The sequence below is a fragment of the Capricornis sumatraensis genome, chromosome 5, assembly GCF_032405125.1.
Source record: "Capricornis sumatraensis isolate serow.1 chromosome 5, serow.2, whole genome shotgun sequence".
Classification (NCBI taxonomy): Eukaryota; Metazoa; Chordata; class Mammalia; order Artiodactyla; family Bovidae; genus Capricornis; species Capricornis sumatraensis.
Window position 1 is genome coordinate 42,068,652 of NC_091073.1, and position 26,679 is coordinate 42,095,330.

The following is a 26,679-nucleotide window of genomic DNA, read 5'->3' on the forward strand; positions in this document are numbered from 1 at the left end:
CTTGCAGCTGTCCAGCCCTTGCTGTGCAGATGGTGGATTTCTTTTTCCTTTTATCAGCAATTCTTTTCTTTCTTCTCCTCACAGGACTGGGATCCTTTGTGATCATGTATGAGTCAGTCACCAGTAGGAACACTCATAAGACGGAAGAGTTTTCAAAAGTGTCCAAGTGAAAGGGAACAGGGACTCAGAAATGAGGGATGGCTCTGCAGGCTGGCTGCATACTAAAAAGGGGCTATGACTTCCTTCTCATGAAAAGTAGATATTCATAGTTTTATGAACAGCATCTTTGTTCTCAAAAAAGAATTTTTATTCTTGCTTCATTGTGTGTGGTCAGAATAACAGTGAGAGTAGTCAAACCCAGAGAAGGTGGATGGGAAGAGCAGTGCAGAAGAGGAACCCAGATCTTTAAGCTGACTTCAGTCAATATGGATTTTCTCTTGCCATGTGTAAACATCTAGATAATTATCTCCATCCTTGAGTTATATTTTTGAAGGGATGCATAAGTACTTATTCTGAATTATTTCTAGCTTTCTTCTATTTAATTTTTATATTAAGAAATTAATAGGGATATTTAATATCCCCTACTTATATTTTACATATTAAAATATATAATGTTTATATTCTTATGTATATAGATTATCCTGTATGCCTATATATAAATTAGCATATAGCATATGTTTTATTCAAGAAACAGAATTTAATCCAATTGCTTGTTGGTTATATTATGCCAATTATTTTATCATACAGTGTATAGAGATTACCAGAAGTTAAACATCTGTTTACACTGAACAAATATTTACTGCAACTATATTTGCTTACAAAACTCACCCTAAAATATCTATACAAGATAGCACATCCATACCTGCTCAAAAATATAGCCATAATTACTTCCCTAAATTTTACAGCATTCTATTAAGTAGCAGCTAGATTTCATAATCTAGACTGTGATATCAGTTACTACAAAATTTTATTTTCTTCAGCATTTTTTACATATAGATGCACCTGCTTTAAGTATTGTGTAATTTGTTTATGTAAAGAGATTCCAAGTGAGCTACTTGAGTGATTTGCTATGGAATGCTATTTCAGTCTCAGTATAATTTCAAAGTTGGGTCAATATGTAAATTCGAAGTCATATTGGAATTTGAAGAGTAGCTGGCCAGGCAAGGACTGACTAGACATATGTGATGGATTTTCTATCACATTATATTTGATTTTTTCCCAAATCAAACACAGATGATCATAAGGTAAGTGAATCAAATCAGAACCCATGTTATAATTATAAGCAAACTGGCTGTGTGTACCTTTCAAATAATTAAAATACCAGCATTCTTAATCTTGCATATTTAATTATAATAGGGTACTTACTAATATGGCCTTTTATGATATTTCCAGGAAATGTTGCCAATATTCAGCTTTTTATATTCTTAGGCTGTTTAGGCTTATTTCAACACTTTGCAGTCATTATTCTTGTTGATCAGTGGATTGTCCCATATTAGTACAGTAGATACCTTGTTAAGTTGACATATAAGTGTTTATAATATAACCCTAATAGTTTTGATAACTTCCTTTGCTTTCTAGAATAAAATGGTATTCCATGCCTACTTTGTGTATCTGTGATCCCAGAGCATTTTTTAAAGGTTGATTTTGTGATATTTTATTGATTTGTATAAATTTATTATAAATTAAGAAAAATAAAGTCTTGTTTTTTGAGTGAAAAAATGTTTCTTTTCCATATAGAATTTTTCAAAACTTTTCAGTCATATTATTTATCAGTCTTTCTTTTAAGCCTTCTGAATTTTGTGTTTTATTTTAAAAGTCCTTTCCCTGAATCCAAGGTTATATACAAAATCTTTATGTCTTTCTCTATTCCCAGTATAATCCAATTTCTTATATTTAAATTGTTGGCCAGTCTGGAATTTGTCTACAGGGCGATAGGACATGAGGTAGTAATCACACTTTATTTTTTTCCAGATGGCAATCCAGTTGTCCAAACACTATTTTTTGAATAATCCATCACTTATCTACTGTGCTTTGAAATACTATCCATATTAATGTGCATTCTTATACCACTTTGACTTCTTATAATATAGAAGGCTTTATAAAGTTCACTGTAGAACAACAAAAACAAATTGCTGAATGAAATCAGCATTATGCACTATTGGGTTGGATATAAAATATTGGGTTGCAAACCCGTGGTTTTGTAAGAGATCAGTTTTATTTTCATATATGGTTTTGTCATATATTCATACGTTCTAGTTCCTGTAGTTTCTCAGTGACCTTTATACCCATTTACTTCCTCTGATTGTCACAAAAGTTGTAGGAGATAACAGCATGGAAGTATTATTTCTTTTCTTTTTTTTTTTTTTACAAGTAATGAAATTGAGATTGAAAGAGGTCTTGAGCAAGATCAAATCAGAACCTTTCTTATCTCCACTTTGACTTAACTTTATATGGAAAGCATCTTGATTCTTATTCTAGCTCTTATTCCTATTCTAATTTTCCTTCTTCCTCTTCATTTTTTTTCTTTTCACTAATTTATGAAAGAACATATCAGAGACCTTATTTCATTTCGTCCATTGAAATGATGTATTTGTCTAATATGATTCAACAATTACAATGTATTTATTATTGAAATACAGTTAATATATTGGTTAATGAATAAAATTAGCCTACTATATAGAACTTGCAATCACCTGTTCATTTTTGTTAGCCAAGGGTTAAATTAATGTTTATTATTATTTAAAAATTTTGGACTTAAAAAATTGTACTAAAAAACTTAGAATAAAAACAGGTGTAGCTATGTCTCCTACCCGCACTCCCTGATTCTGACTAGCACCCATTTATTCTTTGTATATAGGAGTGTCTATGAGCTTGTTTTCTTTCTTTCTTTTTTTTTTTTAGATTACACAATAAGGGAGATCACATGATATTTGTCTTTATCTGACTTATTTCACTTAGCATAATGCCCTCAAAGTATATTCATATTGTCAGTTCAGTCACTCAGTTGTGCCTGACTCTTTGCGACCCCATGAACCGCAGCACACCAGGCCTCCTGTCCATCACCAACTCCTGGAGTCCACCCAAACCCATGTCCATTGAGTAGGTGATGCCATCCAAACATCTCATCCTCTGTCATCCCCTTCTCCTCCTGCCCTCAATCTTTCCCAGCATCAGGGTCTTTTCCAATGAGTCAGCTCTTTGCATCAGGTGGCCAAATATTAGAGTTTCAGCTTCAACATCAGTCCTTCCAGTGAACACCCAGGACTGGTCTCCTTTAGGATGGACTGGTTGGATCTCCTTGCAGTCCAAGGGACTCTCAAGAGTCTCCTCCAACACCACAGTTCAAAAGCATCAATTCTTCTTCACTCAGATTTCTTTCTAGTCCAACTCTCATATCCATACATGACCAATGGAAAAATGATAGCCTTGACTAGAACAGACTTTTGTTGACAAAATAATGTATCTCCTTTTTAATATGCTGTCTAGGTTGGTCACAACTTTCCTTCCAAGGAGTAAGCGTCTTTTAATATCTTGGCTGCAATCACCATCCGCAGTGCTTTTGGAGCCCAGAAAAATAAAGTCAGCCACTGTTTCCACTGTTTCCCCATCTATTTCCCAGGAAGTGATGGGACCAGATGCCATGATCTTCGTTTTCTGAATGTTGAGCTTTAAGCCAACTTTTTCACTCTCCTCTTTCACTTTCATCAAGAGGCTCTTTAGTTCTTCTTCACTTTCTGCTATAAGGGTGGTGTCATCTGCATATCTGAGATTATTGATATTTCTCCTGGCAATCTTGATCCCAGCTTGTGCTTCTTCCAGCCCAGCATTTCTCATATGTACTCTGCATATAAATTAAATAAGCACGGTGACAATATAAGGCCTTGACGTACTCCAGTTTTCCTGGAACTCTCTTGCTTGTTCAATGATCCAGCGGATGTTGGCAATTTGATCTCTGGTTCCTCTGCCTTTTCTAAAACCAGCTTGAACATCTGGAAGTTCATGATTCACGTATTTCTAAAGCCTGGCTTGGAGAATTTTGAGCATTACTTTACTAGCATGTGAGATGAGTGCAATTGTGCGGTAGTTTGAGCATTATTTGGCATTGCCTTTCTTTGGAATTGGAATGAAAACTGACCTTTTCCAGTCCTGTGGCCACTGCTGAGTTTTCCAAATTTGCTGGCATATTGAGCGCAGCACTTTCACAGCAACATCTTTCAGGATTTGAAATAGCTCAACTGGAATTCCTTCACCTCCACTAGCTTTGTTCGTAGTGATGCTTCCTAAGGCCCACTGGACTTCACATTCCAGGATGTCTGGCCCCAGGTGAGTGATCACACCATTATGATTATCTGGGTCATGAAGATCTTTTTTGTACAGTTCTTCCGTGTATTCTTGCCACCTCTTCTTAATATCTTCTGCTTCTGTTAGGTCCGTACCATTTCTGTCCTTTATTGAGCCCATCTTTGCATGAAATGTTCCCTTAGTATCTCTAATTTTTTGAAGAGATCGCTAGTCTTTCCCATTCTATTGTTTTCCTCTATCTTTTCATTGATTGCTGAGGAAGGCTTTCTTATCTCTCCTTGATATTCTTTGGAACTCTGCATTCAAATGGGTATCTTTCCTTTTCCGCTTTGCTTTTCGCTTCCCTTATTTTCACAGCTATTTTTAAGGCCTCCTCAGACAGCCATTTTGCTTTTTGGCATTTCTTTTTCTTGGGGATGGTCTTGCTTCCTGTCTCCTGTACAATGTCACTAACCTCTGTGCGTAGTTCATCAGGCACTCTATCAGATCTAGTCCCTTAAATCTATTTCTCACTTCTACTACATATGTCAAAATTTCATTATTTTTATGACTGAATAATGTAATACATGTGTATATGTATTATGTATATATATGTGTGGGTATATATATATAAAGTGAAAGTGAAGATTGTTTAGTCGTGTCCAACTCTTTGTGACCCCATGGACTGAACCCACCAGGCTCCTCTGTCCATGGAATTCTCCAGGCAAGAATACTGGAGTGAGCTGTCATTCCTTTCTCCAGCGATCTTCCCAACCCAGGGATCGAACTTGGGTCTATTGCATGGCAGGCAAAACCATATATATATATGTATATATACATATATACATACATACATACATATATATGTGTGTGTTTCTGTGTGTGTATACACTGCAGCATGAGAAGGCAGTGGCAACCCACTCCAGCACTCTTGCCTGGAGAATCCCATGGATGGAGGAGCCTGGTAGGCAGTGGTCCATGGGGTCACGAAGAGTCTGACACGACTGAACGACTTTGCTTTCACTTTTCACTTTCACGCATTGGAGAAGGAAATGGCAACCCACTCCAGTGTTCTTGCCTGGAGGATCCCAGGGACGATGGAGACTGGTGGTCTGCTGTCTATGGGGTCGCACAGAGTTGGACAACACTGAAGCGACTTAGCAGTAGCAGCAGCATACAATGCAGCATTATTAACAATAACTGAGATAATGGGAACAACCTACTTGTCCAATAGATGAAGGATAACAAAATTGTTAGGTTGTTGCCATTATCTTGGTTATTGTTAATAATGCTTCAGTGAACATGGAAGTGCCTGTATATTTTTGATCTATTGTTTTTGTTTTCTTTAGATATATACCTAGAAGAAGAATTGCTGGATATAGAGTAGTTACACTTTTGATTTTTTGAGGAACCTCCTTACTATTTTCTATAACTGGTGTACCAGTTTACATTCTCACCACCAATGCATAAGGGTTCCTTTTGCTCTGTATCCTTGCTAAAACTTGTTATTTCTAGATTTTTTGATAATAGCCATTTTAACAGGTGTGAGGTGTTATTCTGGTTTTGATTTGCATTTTCCTAAGAATTAATAGTGTAGGGATCTTTTCCTATATCAGTTGGCCATCATATATCTTTTTGGATGAATTTGTTTGTTCAGATCTTCCACACATTTTTTTAAAATCAGATTGTTTGAGTTTTTTTCCTATTGGGCTGTATGAGTTGTATGAATTCTTTCTACATTTTATATATAATATACATATTATATATGTATATATAGTATATATAGTCAGATGGCTTTTCTGAATTTATTTAGATGATCATATGATTTTATTCCTCATTTTGTTTCTGTGGTGCATCATATTGATTGCAAATGTTGGACCATTCTTATTTGATCATTTTAAAGTATTATTGAATTTAATTTGCTAATATTTTATAGAGGATTTCTGGCTCTAAGTTCATCAGGCATACTGGTCTATAATTTTCTTTTCTCATGCATTTGTCTGGTTTTGGTATCAAGGTAATGCTGGCCTTACAAGATAAATGTGGAAGAGGTCCCACCTCTTCTGTTTTTGAAATACTTTGAGAGGGTTTGTTATTAATTCTTTGACTATTTGGTACAATTTACCAGTGAAGCCATTTGGTCTGAACTTTTATTTGTTGGGGGGGTTTTTGATTATGGATTCAATATCCTTCAGTTCAGTTCAGTTCAGTTGCTCAGTCATGTCCAACTCTTTACGACCCCATGATTCGCAGCACACCAGGCCTCCCTGTCCATCACCAACTCCCAGAGTTCACTCAGACTCACACCCATCAAGTCAGTGATACCATCCAGCCATCTCATCCTCAGTCGTCCCCTTCTCCTCCTGCCCCCAATCCCTCCCAGCATCAGAGTCTTTTCCAATGAGTCAACTCTTCACATGAGGTGGCCAAAGTACTGGAGTTTCAGCTTTAGCATCATTACTTCCAAAGAAATCCCAGGGCTGATCTCCTTCAGAATGGACTGGCTGGATCTCCTTGCAGTCCAAGGGACTCTCAAGAGTCTTCTCCAACACCACAGCTCAAAAGCATCAATTCTTCAGCACTCAGCCTTCTTCACAGTCCAACTCTCACATCCATACATGACTACTGGAAAAACCACAGCCTTGACTAAACAGACCTTAGTCGGCAAAGTAATGTCTCTGCTTTTGAATATGCTATCTAGGTTGGTCAAAGCTTTTCTTCCAAGGAGTAAGCGTCTTTTAATTTCATGGTTGCAGTCACCATCTGCAGTGATTTTGGAGTCCCCCAAAATAAAGTCTGACACTGCTTCCAGTTTCCCCATCTATTTCCCATGAAGTGATGGGACCAGATGCCATGATCTTCGTTTTCTGAATGTTGAGCTTTAAGCCAACTTTTTCACCCTCCTCTTTCACTTTCATCAAGAGGCTCTTTAGTTCTTCACTTTCTGCCATAAGGGTGGTGTCATCTGCATATCTGAGGTTATTGATATTTCTCCTGGTAATCTTGATCCCAGCTTGTGCTTCTTCCAGCCCAGCATTTCTCATATGTACTCTGTATATAAGTTAAATAAGCAGGGTGACAATATAAGGCCTTGACACACTCCTTTTCCTATTTGGAGCCAGTCTGTTGTTCCATGTCCACTAGTAATATATCTGTTCAGATTTTCTGTTACATGATGATTCAGTCTTTGCAGGCCGTATGTTTCTAGGAGTTTATCCATTTTTTCTAGGTTGTCCAGTTTGTTGGTGTGTAATTGTTCATAGTAGTCTCTTATATGATTCTTCGTATTTCTGTGGTATCAACTGTAATATCATTTTTTCATATATTGTTTTATTTCTTTGACTCCTCCTGCTTTTAAAAATTAATCTATTTAAATATTCCTCAGTTTGGTTTATCTTTTTACAGGGCTAGTTCTTAGTTTCATTGATCTTTTCTATTGTCTTTTTAGTCTCTTTTTCATTTATTCCTGCTATGATGTTTGTTATTTTCTTCCTTTCACTAACTTTGGTTTTGTTTGGTCTTCTTTTTCTAGTTTCTTGAGGTGTAAAATTAGGTTACTTGAGACTTTTCATGTTCCTGAAGTAGACATTTTCTCCCTAATCTTCCCTGACAGTTTGGCTACTTTACTTAATTTTATGGAATTTAAAAGGAGTTCATGAATCTGCTTCCTAAATTCAATATGTTCTGGATGATTGGAACATAGGCTTCTGAAATGTTTGTGGAACTACTCAAATACACATCATCACAGTGCAGTGAGGATAATGCTGCAAGAGATGTATAGCAGAGGCCATGGGAGAAGGTTTGCTTGAAGTCTTGGAGGATATCAGTGAAATAATTTTTCAGCATCATTTGGTCATTATTAGGAGTTAGTATGTAAAGAAAATAAGGATAAAATTCTCTTTTCCCAAAGGGAAAGTGTAATCAGAGCTATGGATGTTTTTGATGCAAAAAATTTTGAAGATAGCTCACATTGCTGGAGTTTTGATTGGATGGTGAAAATCATAAAGGATAAAGCCTTTATCAAACTGTGAAGATTTTGAACTACCATTCTAGAAGTTAGACTTTATTTCAGGATAATGAGGAGGCACTAAAGATTTTACGGAGGGAGAGCAACATGATTATTTTCAAGAAGATGATGAGGAAGATGTGGGAGACAAGAGTGATGCTGTTTTCTAGTAAAGCCTTCAAGACAGCATTATAATTACAATTTGAAGAGTATTTGCTTCTAATACTCTTAGTACACCCTGGCATACATATCCACTAGGCAGAGATATCCATGTGGAATTGAAGATAATATTGGCATGTGATGAAGGCACTTAGAATGAGGGGCAGAGTGGAAGTAATAGTTAAAGGATGCACAAAAGAGGGGTAAAGATGATTTTGCCTTCAAATAAAAGTTAAAGCAAATCTTTTTAAAAAATGGAACACAAGACAGTTGAGTTAGAATTTTACTTAGATGTAGTACATAGTTTTAAAAGATTGCAGTGTTTTTGCAAGCTATTCCAATAATATTTAAGGAAATAAAACATTTGAACATGTAATTGAATAAATAAATAAGATACTTGTCTTCTTTAAAAAAATCTTGATATACATTTTAAACCTTGATTATACATTAAATATGAAAAAAAAAAAGCAGCCATGCCTGGCAACACAAACATACCCATCCTCTCCTTTTACAATGGCAGGTAGGATAATACTGCCAAATAATATGGAACAAGAAGACACTTGTTGAGACTCGCAAAAACTCGTCTTGCTTGTGATTCCTCTCTTAGAAAGTAATATTTGTGAAAAATACTGTTGACTCTGTCTTAGTTTACACATTTATTTTGAGGATGAAACAATATATGGAAGAATATTTATTAAATTTTAAAGTATTTTACAAACAAGCATCTTTTTTGGGGAAAATGTAAAGAAAAAAGCAATTAAAATGCAAAATTAATAGCTTTAAAGTCAAAACATTTCCTTACAACTTCGCAAAGAGTCGGACACGACTGAGCAGCTGAACTGAACTGACTCACTCCTTTTAGCAGTTTTTTCAACTTATTTATTTAGCCTTTGGGAAATGTTTCATATTCTTTAATAAATGATTTTATTGCATGGCAGAAGAAAGGAAAAAAATAAACAATATAGTGAATCACATTCAAAATTAACTTATGATACAGAGAGTTGAATAACTATTTTTTTTGTGAAGAATTTAAGTGCCTGTTATGCTATTTACTTTGGGCATTTTTGTACTGAAACAACCTTTGTTGATGGATACATGAGTGTGAGTCTATATATTTTGCTTTTTTTTTTTCTATTAGAATAGCTAATAAAACAAGTGATTACTTGTTTTATCTTGTATTTATAAAGTTCTAATTTACTTTTGACATCTTTCAGAATATCTCAGTGGTGCTCAGGGCAAGAATAGCGTTAGTTGACAAAGCTGATTTATTAATAGGGAAACTCTCATTTCATTTTATTGACATCACGTTTAACACCTGATTATGTAGTAACTCACACCTATTGATAAGAGCTTATAGCAGGATTTCTGGGTTTTGAGGGCTCTTCTCAAGACCTAAATGAGAAAATTCTCCTGGGACGATGTACCCTTTATTCTTTACAAACATTTTTCAGAGAAACATATGCATCTGCACACACTGGTAAGCTAGGTGTCCTGCTTGTTCTCTAGCACACAAGGATCTATTGAAAAACTTCTCTATGTCACGCTGAAACAAAATGTGCTGCCTGCATTGTTAATACCAGCAATGTCTTGTAAGTTTAAGCCACGTAACTCAAGCAGAAATTCCAGCTGTTAAAACATAGATAATGGAAAGCCAGTGTAAGTAGTGACCAGCATTCGCAGTAGGGTTAAACACCAGCATTACACATTACTTGAACCATAAACTCGATTGCTTTGGGGTCATTGACAAGGTCATCATGACTCAAAATTTCTGGTTGGTTTGGGTACTGCAGTCTACTTTATGGAAGAAAATTATATTACTTGCTTCTTAGTATTTTATTGGATTGTGCACTAAATTTAAGAGCACAGTGAATTCTTGAAATAATGTGAAAAAACTTCATTCTTGAATCTGTAGCTAATTTTGAAGTTAGCTTGACCTATGAAAAACAAAACAATAAAAGTTTAGAATTTGCCTGTTTTCTATCATAACATCAATACTCTTCTATCTATGGTAAATTTTCTTCCTTTTAAAAACTTCCACATCTCAGTATAAAGTTGCCAAAATAATACATAAAGTTCTGAGGAATTAAGATGACTTGGATCAATGTATTTTTCTGTCACATGTAGCTTAACAAGACAAAGAAAGCCTCTCCTCAAAAATCATGGAGCATAATACCAATTAGTTCATTAAATCTATTGTCAAGTTGGTTGTTAGATAAAATTAAGAACTCAGTCTTTATTGTCATTTCAGTTTTGAAGTTTCATGACGATATCAAGAGAATACCTTTCCTCATTAAAAAAGTCATGTGGAAAATGAGAACCTTATCTAAGAAGTAACTGTACCTCCATGTCACACCTTCATAGTACTTCAAATTACATGCTGTAATTAATAAGATCTCTGAAGATAAAATAAGTTGTCTCTAGAATTCTTCAGTATTTGATATTATTTTTGATGACTGTCATATTATATTAAATTATGTTATATTCATCCTAACCTTTAGTATATTAACCCTGGCAAGAGTTTATCATAAACTGTCAACATGTTTCTGAAAATATATGATCTGCAATAAATAGCTGAGACAAAAACATGTTGATTTTTCCTTTAGTTGTTTTAAAAATGTAGTCACATTTACTAAAGCCAAAGGCAATCAAAATATAGAAAAAATAGAATGATGATTGTGCTGTGTGTGAAGCCCCATGAAATCATGTACAATATAACATTACATTATAGTTTGTACAGACTGTTTAGTTTTCAATCCACGTGCCTGTCCACAGCTATGTTTTTTGAATTGTTTTGGATCCATTAGAAAATAGACAAAGAGCACACAGCAAAGGAGATAAAACTATTTAGAAAACATGAACAGTTGGGCATTTATTATGCATCAGATATTTTCTAATTGATACAGGGAATCAAAGACAAATGTCATATAGGCAGTTTCCCCAAGGAGGCCTCATAAACCAGTAGTGAAGAGAATCAGACAATTATAATACAGAGAAGTAAATGATATCAAAGAGGAATTTACATGATGCTTCAGGAGGACACAGAAAGGGAAAGAAATCAATATTAGGGCAGGCAGAGGAGTCAGATCAGGATTCTTGAAAGTGATAAAATGCCCACAGAATATGCACAAAATGCATATTGTCTGTGCTGAATGTTTAATATTGCGTGGGCATTAATATCCTAAACACATTAACGAGCCCAAGTAAGATGAAAAAGCTACAAGCAATCAGAGTGGTTGGTACTCAGAATGAAAGAGCAGCATTTTAGAGGTGAAGTACTTTTGTATAAAGTCCCTATGTGAAAACTCTCAGGGCTTTATTTAGACTTTGTTCTCTAGAGACTATGGGAAGTCAATGAAAGATTTTTTTTTTTTTTACAGTATTTTTAAAATTTTTTTTTAATTTTAAAATCTTTAATTCTTACATGTGTTCCCAAACATGAACCCCCCTCCCACCTCCCTCCCCATAACATCTCAGTGGGTCATCCCCATGCACCAACCCCAAGCATGCTGTATCCTGCGTCAGACATGGACTGGCAATTCAATTCTTACATGATAGTATACATGATAGAATGCCATTCTCCAAAATCATCCAACCCTCTCCCTCTCCCTCTGAGTCCAAAAGTCCGTTATACACAGCTGTGTCTTTTTTCCTGTCTTGCATACAGGGTCATCATTGCCATCTTTCTAGATTCCATATATATGTGTTAGTAGACTGTATTGGTGTTTTTCTTTCTGGCTTACTTCACTCTGTATAATCGGCTCCAGTTTCATCCATCTCATCAGAACTGATTCAAATGAATTCTTTTTAATGGCTGAGTAATACTCCATTGTGTATATATACCACAGCTTTCTTATCCATTCATCTGCTGATGGACATCTAGGTTGTTTCCATGTCCTGGCTATTATAAACAGTGCTGCGATGAACATTGGGGTACATGTGTCTCTTTCAATTCTGGTTTCCTCGGTGTGTATGCCCAGCAGTGGGATTGCTGGGTCATAAGGTAGTTCTATTTGCAATTTTTTAAGGAATCTCCACACTGTTCTCCATAGTGGCTGTACTAGTTTGCATTCCCACCAACAGTGCAGGAGGGTTCCCTTTTCTCCACAACCTCTCCAGCATTAATTGCTTGCAGATTTTTGGATCGCAGCCATTCTGACTGGTGTGAAGTGGTACCTCATTGTGGTTTTGATTTGCATTTCTCTGATAATGAGTGATGTTGAGCATCTTTTCATGTGTTTGTTAGCCATCTGTATGTCTTCTTTGGACAAATGTCTATTTAGTTCTTTGGCCCATTTTTTGATTGGGTCATTTATTTTTCTGGAATTGAGCTGCATAAGTTGCTTGTATATTTTTGAGATTAGTTGTTTGTCAGTTGCTTCATTTGCTATTATTTTCTCCCATTCAGAAGGCTGTCTTTTCACCTTGCTTATAGTTTCCTTTGTTGTGCAGAAGCTTTGAATTTTAATTAGATCCCATTTGTTTATTTTTGCTTTTATTTCCAGAATTCTGGGAGGTGGATCATAGAGGATCCTGCTGTGATTTATGTCGGAGAGTGTTTTGCCTATGTTCTCCTCTAGGAGTTTTATAGTTTCTGGTCTTACATTTAGATCTTTAATCCATTTTGAGTTTATTTTTGTGTGTGGTGTTAGAAAGTGATCTAGTTTCATTCTTTTACAAGTGGTTGACCAGTTTTCCCAGCACCACTTGTTAAAGAGATTGTCTTTACTCCATTGTATATTCTTGCCTCCTTTGTCAAAGATAAGGTGTCCATATGTGTGTGGATTTATCTCTGGGCTTTCTATTTTGTTCCATTGATCTATATGTCTGTCTTTGTGCCAGTACCATACTGTTTTGATGACTGTGGCTTTGTAGTAGAGCCTGAAGTCAGGCAAGTTGATTCCTCCAGTTCCATTCTTCTTTCTCAAGATTGCTTTGGCAATTCGAGGTTTTTTGTATTTCCATACAAATCTTGAAATTATTTGTTCTAGTTCTGTGAAAAATATGGCTGGTAGCTTGATAGGGATCGCATTGAATTTGTAAATCGCTTTGGGTAGTATATTCATTTTCACTATATTGATTCTTCTGATCCATGAACATGGTATATTTCTCCATCTATTAGTGTCCTCTTTGATTTCTTTCATCAGTGTTTTATAGTTTTCTATATATAGGTCTTTAGTTTCTTTGGGTAGATATATTCCTAAGTATTTTATTCTTTTCGTTGCAATGGTGAATGGAATTGTTTCCTTAATTTCTTTTTCTACTTTCTCATTATTAGTGTATAGGAATGCAAGGGATTTCTGTGTGTTGATTTTATATCCTGCAACTTTACTATATTCATTGATGAGCTCTAGTAATTTTCTGGTGGAGTCTTTTGGGTTTTCCATGTAGAGGATCATGTCGTCTGCAAACAGTGAGAGTTTTACTTCTTCTTTTCCAATTTGGATTCCTTTTATTTCTTTTTCTGCTCTGATTGCTGTGGCCAAAACTTCCAGAACTATGTTGAATAGTAGCGGTGAAAGTGGACACCTGACAAAGACGTCACAAAAAAAGAAAACTACAGGCCAATATCACTGATGAACATAGATGCAAAAATCCTCAACAAAATTCTAGCAATCAGAATCCAACAACACATTAAAAAGATCATACACCATGACCAAGTGGGCTTTATCCCAGGGATGCAAGGATTCTTCAATATCCGCAAATCAATCAATGTAATTCACCACATTAACAAATTGAAAAATAAAAACCATATGATTATCTCAACAGATGCAGAGAAGGCCTTTGACAAAATCCAACATCCATTTATGATAAAAACTCTCCAGAAAGCAGGAATAGAAGGAACATACCTCAACATAATCAAAGCTATATATGACAAACCCACAGCAAACATTATCCTCAATGGTGAAAAATTGAAAGCATTTCCCCTAAAGTCAGGATCAATGAAAGATTTTAAGTGGAGAGTTGATAAGAGGAAATTCAGAAAGAAGTCTTTGGCTACAGAGTAAAAGATTAATGGCTGGGGCTGGGGACATTGCTCAGGAGGCTGTGTTAAACTTAAGATGATAAGTGGTAAAGGCATGAATTACATAAGTGCCATGGTGTGGGCAGCAGCATCAAATATCGCAGATGGATACAGTAAAAAAAAAAAAAAAAAAAAGGCGGGGGGTGGAGAGGGAAAGTCTATCGGGTAATTATACGAGACCAGTAGACTGATGAGGCTTGGGGTTTGTTTGTTTACTACTTTGTTTTCTGTTCTAAGGCCAAGACCTGGCGTAGAAGAAATTGATTTTTTGAATAATTACATAATCAGTGGAAACTGATTTTCTCCATCAGACATAAGGTGTGAGATTGTCTGCTGACTGTCAAGAGAGATCAAGAGTCAGGCTAGCTGAGCATATAGCTACTCAGAGGAGTTATAAAAGGACATGACCAGGAAAACATGTTAATACATTCCTTGGCAATTTTGAGGTCTGAGCTAAAATCACTGATTGTAAATGATTGCTTTATATTTTTGAATGGTTTACTTTAGCAGAGTCACTATCGTAGCTTTATAGAAATAGGGAAGGTAGACACATGGATGAGATACTAGGAACAAAGTGAGAGCTGACTAAGAAGGAGATGAGAAGGTACCTTTATATTTTTGGAAAAAAAAAAGAAAGGGTTTCAATTTTGAATTGGATAAAGAGTATTGTAATTATTCATGTAAAAGAGCTGGAAGGATGAGAAGCTGTATGGAACAATATCCTCATAGGAGCTTCATTCTTTTTTTCTTTTTTTCAAGGCTGCTGTAACAAATTACCACAAATTTAGTGGCTTAGAAAGAAACATGTTTTATCTAATAATTCGGTAGGTGAGAAGTCTAAAATGATTCTCTTGGAATAATATCAAGATGTCAACAGAAATGCATTCCTTCCATAAGATTTAGGAGAATCCATCTCATTCTTCTTTTCAGCTTCCGGAGAATCCCCCATATTCCTTGACTCATGGCTCCCTTCTTCCTTGCCATAGCCATCAATGAATGGCAGGTCTAATTTTCCCCACACCGCATCACTCTGGTTGGTCTTTGGCTATCATCAACAAATCTCTATTTTTAGGACTCATATAATGACATTGGGCTCACCTGGATAATTCTTGGCAGCATCCCTATCTGGAGGTTCTTAATCATATCTGAAAAAGCCCTTTTGCTATTATGCAAAATGAGATATTCATAGGTTCCAGGCATTAGGACGTGAACATGAGGCTCCATAGTTATGCTGAGTATGGGAGCTATGACTAAATTAAGACATGGAGGTCTTGAAGCCTGTTGTAAATTGAGTGTGCTCTTAGCAGTTGACTTATCATGAAGTGGGCTTCCCTGATAGCTCAGTTGGTAAAGAATTTGCCTGCAGTGCGGGAGACCCTGGTTCAATTCCTGGCTTGGGAAGATCCCCTAGAGAAGGGATCAGCTACCCACTCTAGTATTCTGGGGCTTCTTTTGTGGCTCAGCTGGTAAAGAATCTGGCTGCAATGCCAGAGACCTGTGTTCGATCCCTAGGTTGGGAAGATCCCCTGGAGAAGGGAAAGGCTATCCACTCCAGTATTCTGGCCTGGAGAATTCCATGGATAAGGGTATAGTCCATGGGGTTCCTAAGAGATGGACATGACTAAGCAACTTTCACTATCATGAAATAAGGATTTCAGAAGGCATGGTGAAAAGTTTTCAGAGAAGCAATAAAATTAGACCAGAAATATAGTTTTAGTAATCATCTTATCTCCAGTAGAAATTAACTTTCTGAACTTGTTCATCATTTATGATTTGTTCAATGGAAATCTCATACTTGTTATCAACAAAGACTGATGTGACAAAAGTAGGAGTTTTGAGTATGTTTGTAAAAAAGGCAAACCATTTTTAGGTTTGATTAGCTTTCACCATAGGCAGATTTTTGTTGTTGTTGTTTTTACCATGTCATAAAATATTGATTAGGTGTGAGATAATTTTACCTTCTGACTTTTTCTGGCATTGCTTTGTCTGCTTAACTTCTCTAAATTGTCATCTAATTATACTTTAAGGTTGTGATTGTACATAAGGTGCTCAGATAAAATTTACTGAGGCCACAGCTGCAATGAAACTATTTACCTTGTATCAGCAAACAACTGAACCAGTTGCACAGTTGTGTCCGACTCTTTGTGACTCCATGGGCTATGCAGCCCGCCAGGCTCTTCTGTCTGGGGAGTTTTCTAGGCTAGAATACCGGAGTGAGTGTCCATTTCCTTCTCCAGGGGATCTTCCCAGCCTAGGGATTGACCTATGTCTCTTGCATCTCTTGCATTGGCAGTCAGGTTCTTCACCAGCTGAGCCACTAGGGAAGCCCTCATCAGCAAACAAGGCTAAATTCAAAATAATAGGAATGTAAGGTTGTGTGTGATCATAGCCGCACTTAGACTCTCAAGTCATTCACATGAAAAATGTCAACCCTTCACTAGCTTTTATTATCACAGGTTATTTTAGTCATAGTATTATAACAGCCTTTGCTAAAAAAGAAAAAACAACTGGGCAACACATTTTTGTTACTTCCTTTAACTTAGTAATTAGAAAACAAAGTAAAAAGCAGGGATACAATATTATTGTTAAAGCACAGAGATTTAGATAAGTAATATTGACAGAATCCTATAATATACTTCTAAAGAAAGTTATGTTCTGATTAATAAAAATAACTATAGAACTTGCTGTATTACATGCTGCTACTGCTAAGTCGCTTCAGTCGTGTCTGACTCTGTGTGACCCCATAGATGGCAGCCCACCAGGCTCTCCCATCCTTGCCTGGGATTCTTGAGGCAAGAATACTGGAGTGGGTTGCCATTTCCTTCTCCAATGCATGAAAGTGAAAAGTGAAAAGTCGCTCAGTCATGTCTGACTCTTAGCGACCCCATGGACTGCAGCCTGCCAGGCTCCTCCATCCATGGGATTTTCCAGGCAAGTGTACTGGAGTGGGGTGCCATTGCCCTTAATTTAGTAATTAAAAATGTTCATTTAACAACTAGCCAGGTGTGAGGACAGGGTCAAAGATGGTAGGGTCAAAGTGATAAGACAGGAGTTACAGAACTTTCAGGTACTCAAAACAACTCTTCATTATTTTGTTACAAGTATTATAGACTTCAAACACACATTACATGGTCTTCAAGTTTTAAAAGTATGTATCACAATTTACAATCTTGTTAACGTTGTCATCCATTTTTGTATTATTTGACTCCTGGAGTATTATTAACCAAGGGTTATGTATGGATGAAATGACTGTGTCCTCTACAGATCTGAACCTTTCTCCTTTTTAATAAAGATAGTGATCCTTATCTAAAGAAGAGATATTCCAACTGTTTATCTTTTTTAAAAATCGTTAGTGGGCTGAAAAACAACAAATTACGGAATACATGAATTTTTCAGCTTTATTGAGATCTAATTGACAGAAAAATTGCAAGATGTTTAAAGTTACATCCAAAGCGACTTAGCATGGCCACACACATGATGATTTGATATATGTGTACATTGAGTATACAAATTTCAAAAAAATCAGAATGATAGATATGTCTATCCTTTAAGCTATTCAAGAATGTGGATTTTTAATACTAATGTGAGAAGCAGGCAAAAAGATTTAATTTAAAATGTGTTCAGGTTTAGATGTTAATCAAATTAATTAGAGATATTTGAAGAATTCTGGAGAAAGTCAGGCAGGGTTCAGTTAAGCTACATCTGAGTTTGAATTTGAGGTGTAGATCTCTGAGAATATATGACCATTTAGTATTCAGTATTTTGTTTTCAAATTTGAAGTTTCATAAAAGAATTATGTCCTTTTACAGATTCAAATAGATTTTATGTATTGCACAGAGTTGTGCTTCATACATCCTGGTTTCCACTTATTTGTTTTCAGAATGTTAGATTTCTATGATTCTGTGAATATAGTTTCCACTTGATTTAGTTTACCTCTCTTGACTGTTGAAGACACTGCTCTGTTAGATGTTTGATATCTCAGAAACACACTGAAATTAACAAATCAATATTGACCTCAGAAGACTAGATTATGATTTCTAGTTATAAAAATCTGTGACTTTTCTAAGATTGTTACTTTATTTCCTTCGTTTAACTCAGTGGTTCTTTAAAATTGAAGATTCTCTTGATCTTAGCATTCTTACAGTTTGCATTTTCTGTTTCACTCACCTGATAGTTTAACTTTAAATGAATTTGTTGTAATTCCTTGAATAAATAAGGAATGTATTTGTTTTTCTCTTGCAGTTTTAATTTTAATGTTTAGGATATCTATATCTGATAGATAAATCCGCTTCATCAATCATTAGAGACAAAAAATTGAGCATCACAGAATGTTGAAGCTATAGAGAGTCTTGATTTAAGAACACCTTTCAGTGTATTTTTTCAGCTGCTTTCTGTGACCAAACATTTGGACATTTGACTCTATTAGAATAAGTATAGTATGTATACCCTATCTGTTTTTACCAAGTGTTTACCAATACAAGGTGGCAGTCACTAAAGAGGTATCAAGTACTATATTCATATGCTTAATCACTCCCTCCTCCATATAATGCTATGGATCTGTTTTACAAGTATAGATGAAACTCTTTCAACATAAATGTTAGTTCAGCAGACCAATAATTCTGTCTCAACAAATATTTTCTTTTCATGTCATTGCAAATCTATTGTCTATGGGAAGTGCACACAAAAATGTCTCAAGTTATTTATGGCCATTCTTGCTCTCTACCAATATGTGAAGTGTCTAAATTGGTAAACTTTTTTCAGCTTAAAATATCAATTTAGTCCTACCTCTATGACTAAAAGTGGCATTTGGAGGCCACTTTTGTTCCATAGTGGTGGTTGTTCAGGCACTAAATTGTGTCTGACTCTGTGATGCCATGGACTACAGCCCTCCAGCTTCTGTGTCCTTCATAATCTCCCTTAGTTTCCTCAAACTCATGTCCATTGAGTCGGTGATGCCCTGCAACCGTTGATCCTCTGTGGCCCCCTTCTCCTCCTGCCCTCATCCTTCCCAGCATCAGGGTCTTTTCCAGTGTGTCAGCTCTTTACATCATGTGGCCAAAGTATTGGAGCTTCAGCATCAGTCCTTCTAGTGAATATTCAGGGTTGATTTCCTTTAGGATTGACTGGCTTGATCTCCTTGCTGTCCAAGGGACTCTCAAGAGTCTTTCCAGCACCACAATTTGAAAGATCAATTCTTTGGCGCTCAGCCTTCTCCATGGTCGAACTCTCACATCCATACCCGACTACTGGAAAAATGATAGCTTTGACTACACAGACCTTTGTTAGCAAAACAATGTCTCTGTGTTTTAATAAAGACTAGAGTTGTCATAGCTTTCCTTCCAGGCAGCAAGCATTGAATGTTGAGTTTTAAGCCAGGTCTTTCACTCTCCTTTTTCACCCTCATCAAGAAGCTGTTTAATTCCTCTTGGCTTTCTGCCAATAGAGTATTGTCATCTGCATATCTGAGATTGTTGATAAATCTCCCATTCTCTTGATTCCAGCTTGTGAGTCATCCAGCCTGCATTTTGCATGATGTACTCTACATATAAGTTAAATAAACAGGTTGGTAGTATACAGCCTTGACATACTCTTTTTCCCAGTTTTTAACCAGTCCATCATTCCATATCCTGTTCTAACTGTTGCTTGTTGCCCTGCATACAGGTTTCTCAGGGGACAAGTAAGGTGTTCTGGTATTCCCATCACTTTAAGAATTTTCCACAGTTTGTTGTGATCCATACAGTCAAAGGCTTTAGCATAGTCAATGAAGTAGAAGTAGATGTTTTTTCCTGGAATTCTCTTGCTTTCTCTATGATCCAACAGATATTGGCAATTTGATCTCTAATTCCTCTGCCTTTTCTAAATCCTGCTTGTACATTTGGAAGTTCTTAGTTCACATACTGCTGAAGCCTAGCCTGATGGATTTTGAGTATCACCTTGCTAGCATATGAAATGAGCACAACTGTGCAATAGTTTGAACATTCTTTGGCATTGCCCTTCTTTCGGATTGGAATAAAAACTGACCTTTTCCAGTCCCGTGGCCACTGTTAAGTTTTCCAGATTTGCTAACATATTGAGGGCAGCACTTTAGCAACATCAAATTTTAGCATTTGAAACAGCTCAGCTGGAAGTCCATCCCCTGCACTAGCTTTGTTCATAATAATGCTTCCTTAGGCCCATTTTATTTCACACCAGAGGATGTTTGGCTCTAGGTGAGTGACCACACCATTGTGGTTATCTGAGTCATTAAGACTTTTTTTGTATATTTCTTCTGTGTGTTCTTGCCACCTCTCAATCTCTTCTTAGCCATTTCTGTCCTTCATTTGCCCATCTTTGCATGAAATGCCCCTTTGGTATCTCCAGTTTTCTTGAAGAGATCTCTAGTCTTTTCCACTGTTTTGTTTTCCTTTATTTCTTTGCATTGTTCACTTAAGAAGGCTTTCTTCTCTCTGCTTGCTGTTCTCTGGAACTTGCATTCAGTTGGGTATGTCTTTTCCTTTCTCCTCTGCGTTTCACTTCTCTTCTTTTCTCAGCTGTTTGTAAGACCTCCTCAGACAACCACTTTGCCTTCTTGTATTTCTTTGTTCTGTAGATTTTGGTTCATTTCCAAAGACAAGACAAGAAGTTTATAGGGGTCAGGTGATCTCTGCACTTACTAGAAAAGTCTTGGAATGGCAGGATCAATTACTTTAGAATATCAGACAGAAAAAGAAAAGTTGAATAAGAACAACAAGAAAGGGACAGGATAGATAATGTGGAGTAAATGAGCGGATTATTGGGAAGTCAAGATGAAATTGTAGAAAAGTGTGTGCAACCTTCATAGGGTCCTCAGAACCTTGATTGTGTACAGATTCATGATTTATAGATGAACAGGGCTATTTATAGATGCTGCAATGGGCAGTATTGGCAACATTCTATTGCAAAGTAGTTTTTCCCTTACAAAATTTTATATATTGACTTTTATTGTCACTTTGCCAAACTACATTTTTTTAAACTGAAGCTACTTTTAGCACACTTAGTGAAAATTCATTATAGAAAGACCCATTAATGAGAATTTTGAAATCTGAGAACACTTAGGAAAAGTCCTGTAGTTATGCAATTGCATTAGGAACCAATAAAGCAGTAATTTTCTAGAATATATTTTCAATATCTCATTTGTGTGAAAACATACTGAAATATTGTTTATAATATGGCATCAATTTCCACATATATATATACCAGTGATTATTTATGTAGTAATCATTCTCTAAATTATTAAATATTAGATGTCTATACAAAGAGAATGTGATAAGGAATAAAAATGATTAAAAATAGATATTCCAAATTATTGACAGAACATGTTATATTGTTTTAGAGATTATTCAAAAAAATCAATAATGGCTTTTGTGGAATAAAAGCCCATTTCCATGTTTATCAATGAGTCTCCTTTTCACTAACGTTTTTTTCTCTCCCCATCAAATCTCTGTTTTTTTGAAATATTTAAGTGACATCTTAACATAGCTAATACTGTGTGATGAATTGATAAAACCTGTGAATTTCAGCACCTGCATCCTTTTTGAGAGGAGTGAGAAAATCACATGGGCCTTAAAATCCACATATTTTATTTATAAAATCCAGTGTGTTCCTAAATTCCTTGATATTTCTCACTGGAGCCTTATTTAAAGTAATTGTTTTGTAAATAATCAAGGTTGAATATTTTTTTCTGGGAAATTAACTTCTTATTAAAGTTGGCAGATACATAATGGTTTTTCTGGTTTTCTGCACAGGCTCCCCTTTTTCACCTGGAACTGCACAGATCTGAGAGAGGAAGGGGCAGATGTCCCTTTGATCCCAGCTCGTCCTTCATCTCCACTTTAATAGGTAAATTTCATGGCTACAGATATCAGGTAGTATCATATTGATTATGAAACTTCAGTTAGAGTCTTTGATATTCCTTCATATACGTTGCTGTGTCATAGTTATTTATTGGTGCTGGGAGCAAGGATATTAATTTTCAAGCCATGTTCACTTGAGCTAGCTTTATTCATGTAAGCACAGTGCTATGAAGTTACAGGATATGTCATCCAGAAAACACAAACTGTCAATACCTGATAGAAGGTGTTTTGTATTGTCATTTATTGTTCTCAAAATACAATTATGTAAATAATTTATAAAAATATAGCTAGAGAAATTAAACTATTTTAACATATGTCTATTCTTTCTGTTTTAATTATTCTTTATGGGAACTTCTAATAGTCTTTTCCTGGTGCCTTTCTCTGTATCAGTAGAATTCAGCAGAAAGTCATCTCAATTTAGAACTTGAGTCACTTATTTAGATTCCTGTTATTTTAAAATGTAAGCTATAGAGGTTGACTGACTCAAACTGTGTCCACATTGGAATAATAGAATAAAACTGGCCATGTCAGATCTAGTTTTCAGTTGGGTTTCAGTTAAATTAGATGAGATTCATGAAAACCTCACTTAAATCTCAGAATAAGACTTTTTCTTTCCCCTCTGATGAATCAACAAAATATGATCAATCAGTGCTTAATTTAGAGTTGATTCGAACGTTCCTGGATATTCTAGAGACAACACATTCCCTGAATTTACTCCAGACAGTTGATTCCTATTGGCCTTGCACCCCATTCCCTCATGTCCAAATAAGTACAGCTTTTATATATATGTATATTTACTTGTAGAACAAAAATCTTGTTAGTTTTAATCAGTAGGGACGTTTAATTTACTTCAGTTTCATAATTTGAAAGACTTGTTAATGAGAATTTCACAGAGTAATTCGTTCTTCAGGAGCTTTAATAAAGAGGTATTTTTAAAGAATATAAAATTTTAAAGAAAACACTAAGATATCCCAAGTTCCTTGAATTAACCGTGTGTGTGTGTGTGTGTGTGTGTGTGTGTGAACACAGTATGAAAAAGGGAGATTTTAAATATGGGAATAGAGTTGCTTACATCAGTTTGGACTTAGTTGGAATCAAGCCTTAAGAGTTCTTTTGGAGAATGCCAGATCTACAAGTGTTAGAAATTCCTAGTAGGTTGGCAGCATATGAATTAAAATATATGCATTTGATAGACTCATACAATTTTTCTAATGTTTTTATTGATTTTTGTAACTTCATAGACTTAAGATTTGAATATGTCTGGAGAAATGAGACTGTCTTATCTTTCTTTTACCATACAAAAGTTCGCACAGAAGAGTCTCCTATGAATATTCTTGTTTAGTTGCTGACTCTTTTGTGACCCTCATGGACTGTGGCTTGCCTGGCTCCTCTGTCCATAGGATTTTTGAATGAAATAAAAGTGTTCCTAAACAAACAAACCGAAAACAAATTAGGGGATAGTATTCACAAGAACCTTATAAAATGTATTGAAAGTCAAAAATTACACGGTAGGCACTCCTTGTCTGGTAAAATCCTAAGACAATTAGAACACCATTTTTTTTTTTAACATTTTTTTAACATGGTTAAAAGTAACTTTTTTTTAGCCATCCTACCACTCTCCACTCAGCCTTTCTGGAGCTTGTTTATGCATGAAACCAGAAATTTAAAACTGAATTTTTTAAGAGGGGAAATATTACTGGAGGGACGTTTCCAAGTGAGTTTCATTGGACTTCCAAATCGAATTACACTATGCTAAAATGTGAAGTGTTTGCCATCTGGGTGACTGTTTCACTTATTTAGAAGAAAAATAAAATCTTGAGAGTCCTCCAAGCTAAACACAAAAGTTATAGAATAATCCCTCCAAAGAGAAGAAATAAAAATATAATTCTTCTAATTTATCCACTAGCTTTCATCTCAAAGTACCTTTGAGAGATCATTCACTTACCGTGGATATGCAGCAGCCACTGGAGTGGAAATCTGATAACCTTTGTGAGCCAGCAACTCTTTAAAAGACAGGAAGTAGAAATAATTCACTCAAATGAAAAAGCAGCAGGAATTTGAGTTGGAAAAAATGGAGCTACCTGAGTTGGAAATTGGCAGTCTCGGTACAGCTTACTCTTGACCGGGAAAGAATGCATTAATGTGGTATTTTATGACCATATATGTTCTCTACTGTTGGGTTAAGACAGGACTTCAGCAAGAGATGACCATGGTTAGACTATTTCTGCTTCTGTGTTAATTATAGGTCACACTTAACTTTTAAAGCCTGTTCACATTAAGATTCGCTTTCATGATTAAAAAAAAAAAAAAAACAGCAACAAAAACTCTGTAATCATACTCATAAAACTAACAAGGCCCTGAAAGAAAAAATATGCTGACGAATCAGAATTTCTCATAATATGTTAACTTTACATACAGATTTCATTTTACTTAACTTAAATTCAGTTGGCTTAAGATCACGTAGAGTAAAAGCTTACTGAAAAACTGAATAAGGAATAAACATTATTTGCTAGGTGATAGACAAGTGAATGAACATTTTATTAAATTTACAGTCTAATTTAAAATGGAAACGTTAGTAACTGAAAATGATTTTGTGTGAAGCAAGATTTAAGAAATAAAACAAGCTCCTTATTGAGCTGTGTTCTGTATGTTCAGAAGCCAATCAAGATGAAATCATACATTTATTAGGCTTGCTTTTTAAACCCTACTTTGTATTAGCATAATTTATCTTGGTGGCATATAAATTCATATCAGAGGTGCAATATTTCTGTATGTTTAGCCACATTTCCCCCTTATGTGATCACTAATATTACATATAAAAGGGTCTTAAATAAATATCTGAAGGCAAGGCATTACAGTCTGGTTTTAAAAATTGTTTGTTGAAACAATGAATTACTTAGTAAATTGAATTGCTATATTACTTGTCTATACCTTTCGAGTCAAGCAAAGATACTGAGAACTTACCTTGCCACTAAAAATTATTAGGTTTGCTGCCTGGCCAACCAAAATTCAGGAAATATTTTCATTGTGTCATATGTCGTTTTGGTCAGGAAGTAAAACTATTAGCTGGCTTCTTTTTTTTTTTTTTTTTGCATCAGTTTACATTTGATGTAACATTGCAATCTTCTCTTTATTAAGTAACTTTAGAATTTCTTTGATAGTTGGTCCACTCAGTTCTATTGCTGTTTTTTTTTTTTTTTTAATGTTTCATTCTGACTCAGATCTTTATTGCCAATTCCAGGTGTAATTTAATACATACCATACTTGAAGTGCCTCAAGTATGCTAATGTACATGTTACTAATGTTTGGGGGAGAACCACTTTGATTTGTCAGGTACCTTTTCACACTTTGCTTTGAAAGTGTTAGCTTTGTTGTTAGAATTTTTTAGGATACTTTCAAGTTAAAGACACAAATTTTATGTCAACAAATAATCATGAATGAGATATTTCACAGTCTCTGAAATTTTCTTTCCACACTTTTTACGTCCCATGTTACATTTTTCAGCAAATAAGATTATACAAGTTTATAGCTACTGAGATTTATTTATCATGAGACCTTTGTGAATATATCTCATTACAAATTCTGTAAACTAAAGGTCAATGTCGATTGAAGGAAAGGGAGTCAGAATTCATTCAGGGAAAATATAAGTGATTATTTCAAGCTCTTAATATTATTAAAACTTTTTTTTATAAATAAATGCTTTTATTTGATTAACTATATATTCAGGGTAGAATTATAAATGAATAGTTCTGGCACAAAATAGGACTTCATAAATATTAGAAAAATAAATGAAATCATCGAGATGAAGGTAGAATATAAGTCTTTATGATTACAACCTCTATAAACATAATAAGTGAATGTGCAGATTCATTTCTTAAATTCAGCCCAACTGTGTAGAAAGCCACTTCCTTACCATGTTCCCGACTCTGTCTCTAAGGAATTTCTGTGATTTTTTATCCAAGACTACTGTGCTCTCTCATTTGGTTGAATGCCAAGCATCCACAGGCTGACTGTTGCTTCTGGACATCACTACTAGTTGCTAAAGGGCTATTTAACTACTTGGTTATGGTTTCCTCAAAATAAACAAAAAATCAAAAATGGGTAGAAGAAAAATAATGTCATGTTCAATTCCGCATTGACATTCTTCCCCTTAAAAATCTGGTTTGACCATGCTGGCATCAGTGTCACTGGTTTGCCACCAAAGAAACTCGCAGTATTGTCACCGATGCCAGAAAATGCAAATAAACAGATTCTAAACACATTTTTCTTTTTCCTGCATGCCATAGAAACAACCTTCTTGACGCTGATAGGTAATGTTGTTTGCTAAAGCAAAATCAAAG

At 35.4% G+C, this 26,679-nt stretch overlaps 1 protein-coding gene across 1 annotated transcript in view; it reads left to right on the plus strand.

Annotated features, from left to right (window-relative positions):
- SEMA3E (semaphorin 3E) overlaps positions 1 to 26,679 on the plus strand; it is a 279,112-nt gene that overhangs the window by 199,559 nt on the left and 52,874 nt on the right. Inside the window, exon 5 of the mRNA XM_068972992.1 lies at positions 22,232 to 22,325. Within this exon, the coding sequence (XP_068829093.1) occupies positions 22,232 to 22,325 (94 nt within the window). The remainder of the gene's footprint in view (positions 1 to 22,231; positions 22,326 to 26,679) is intronic.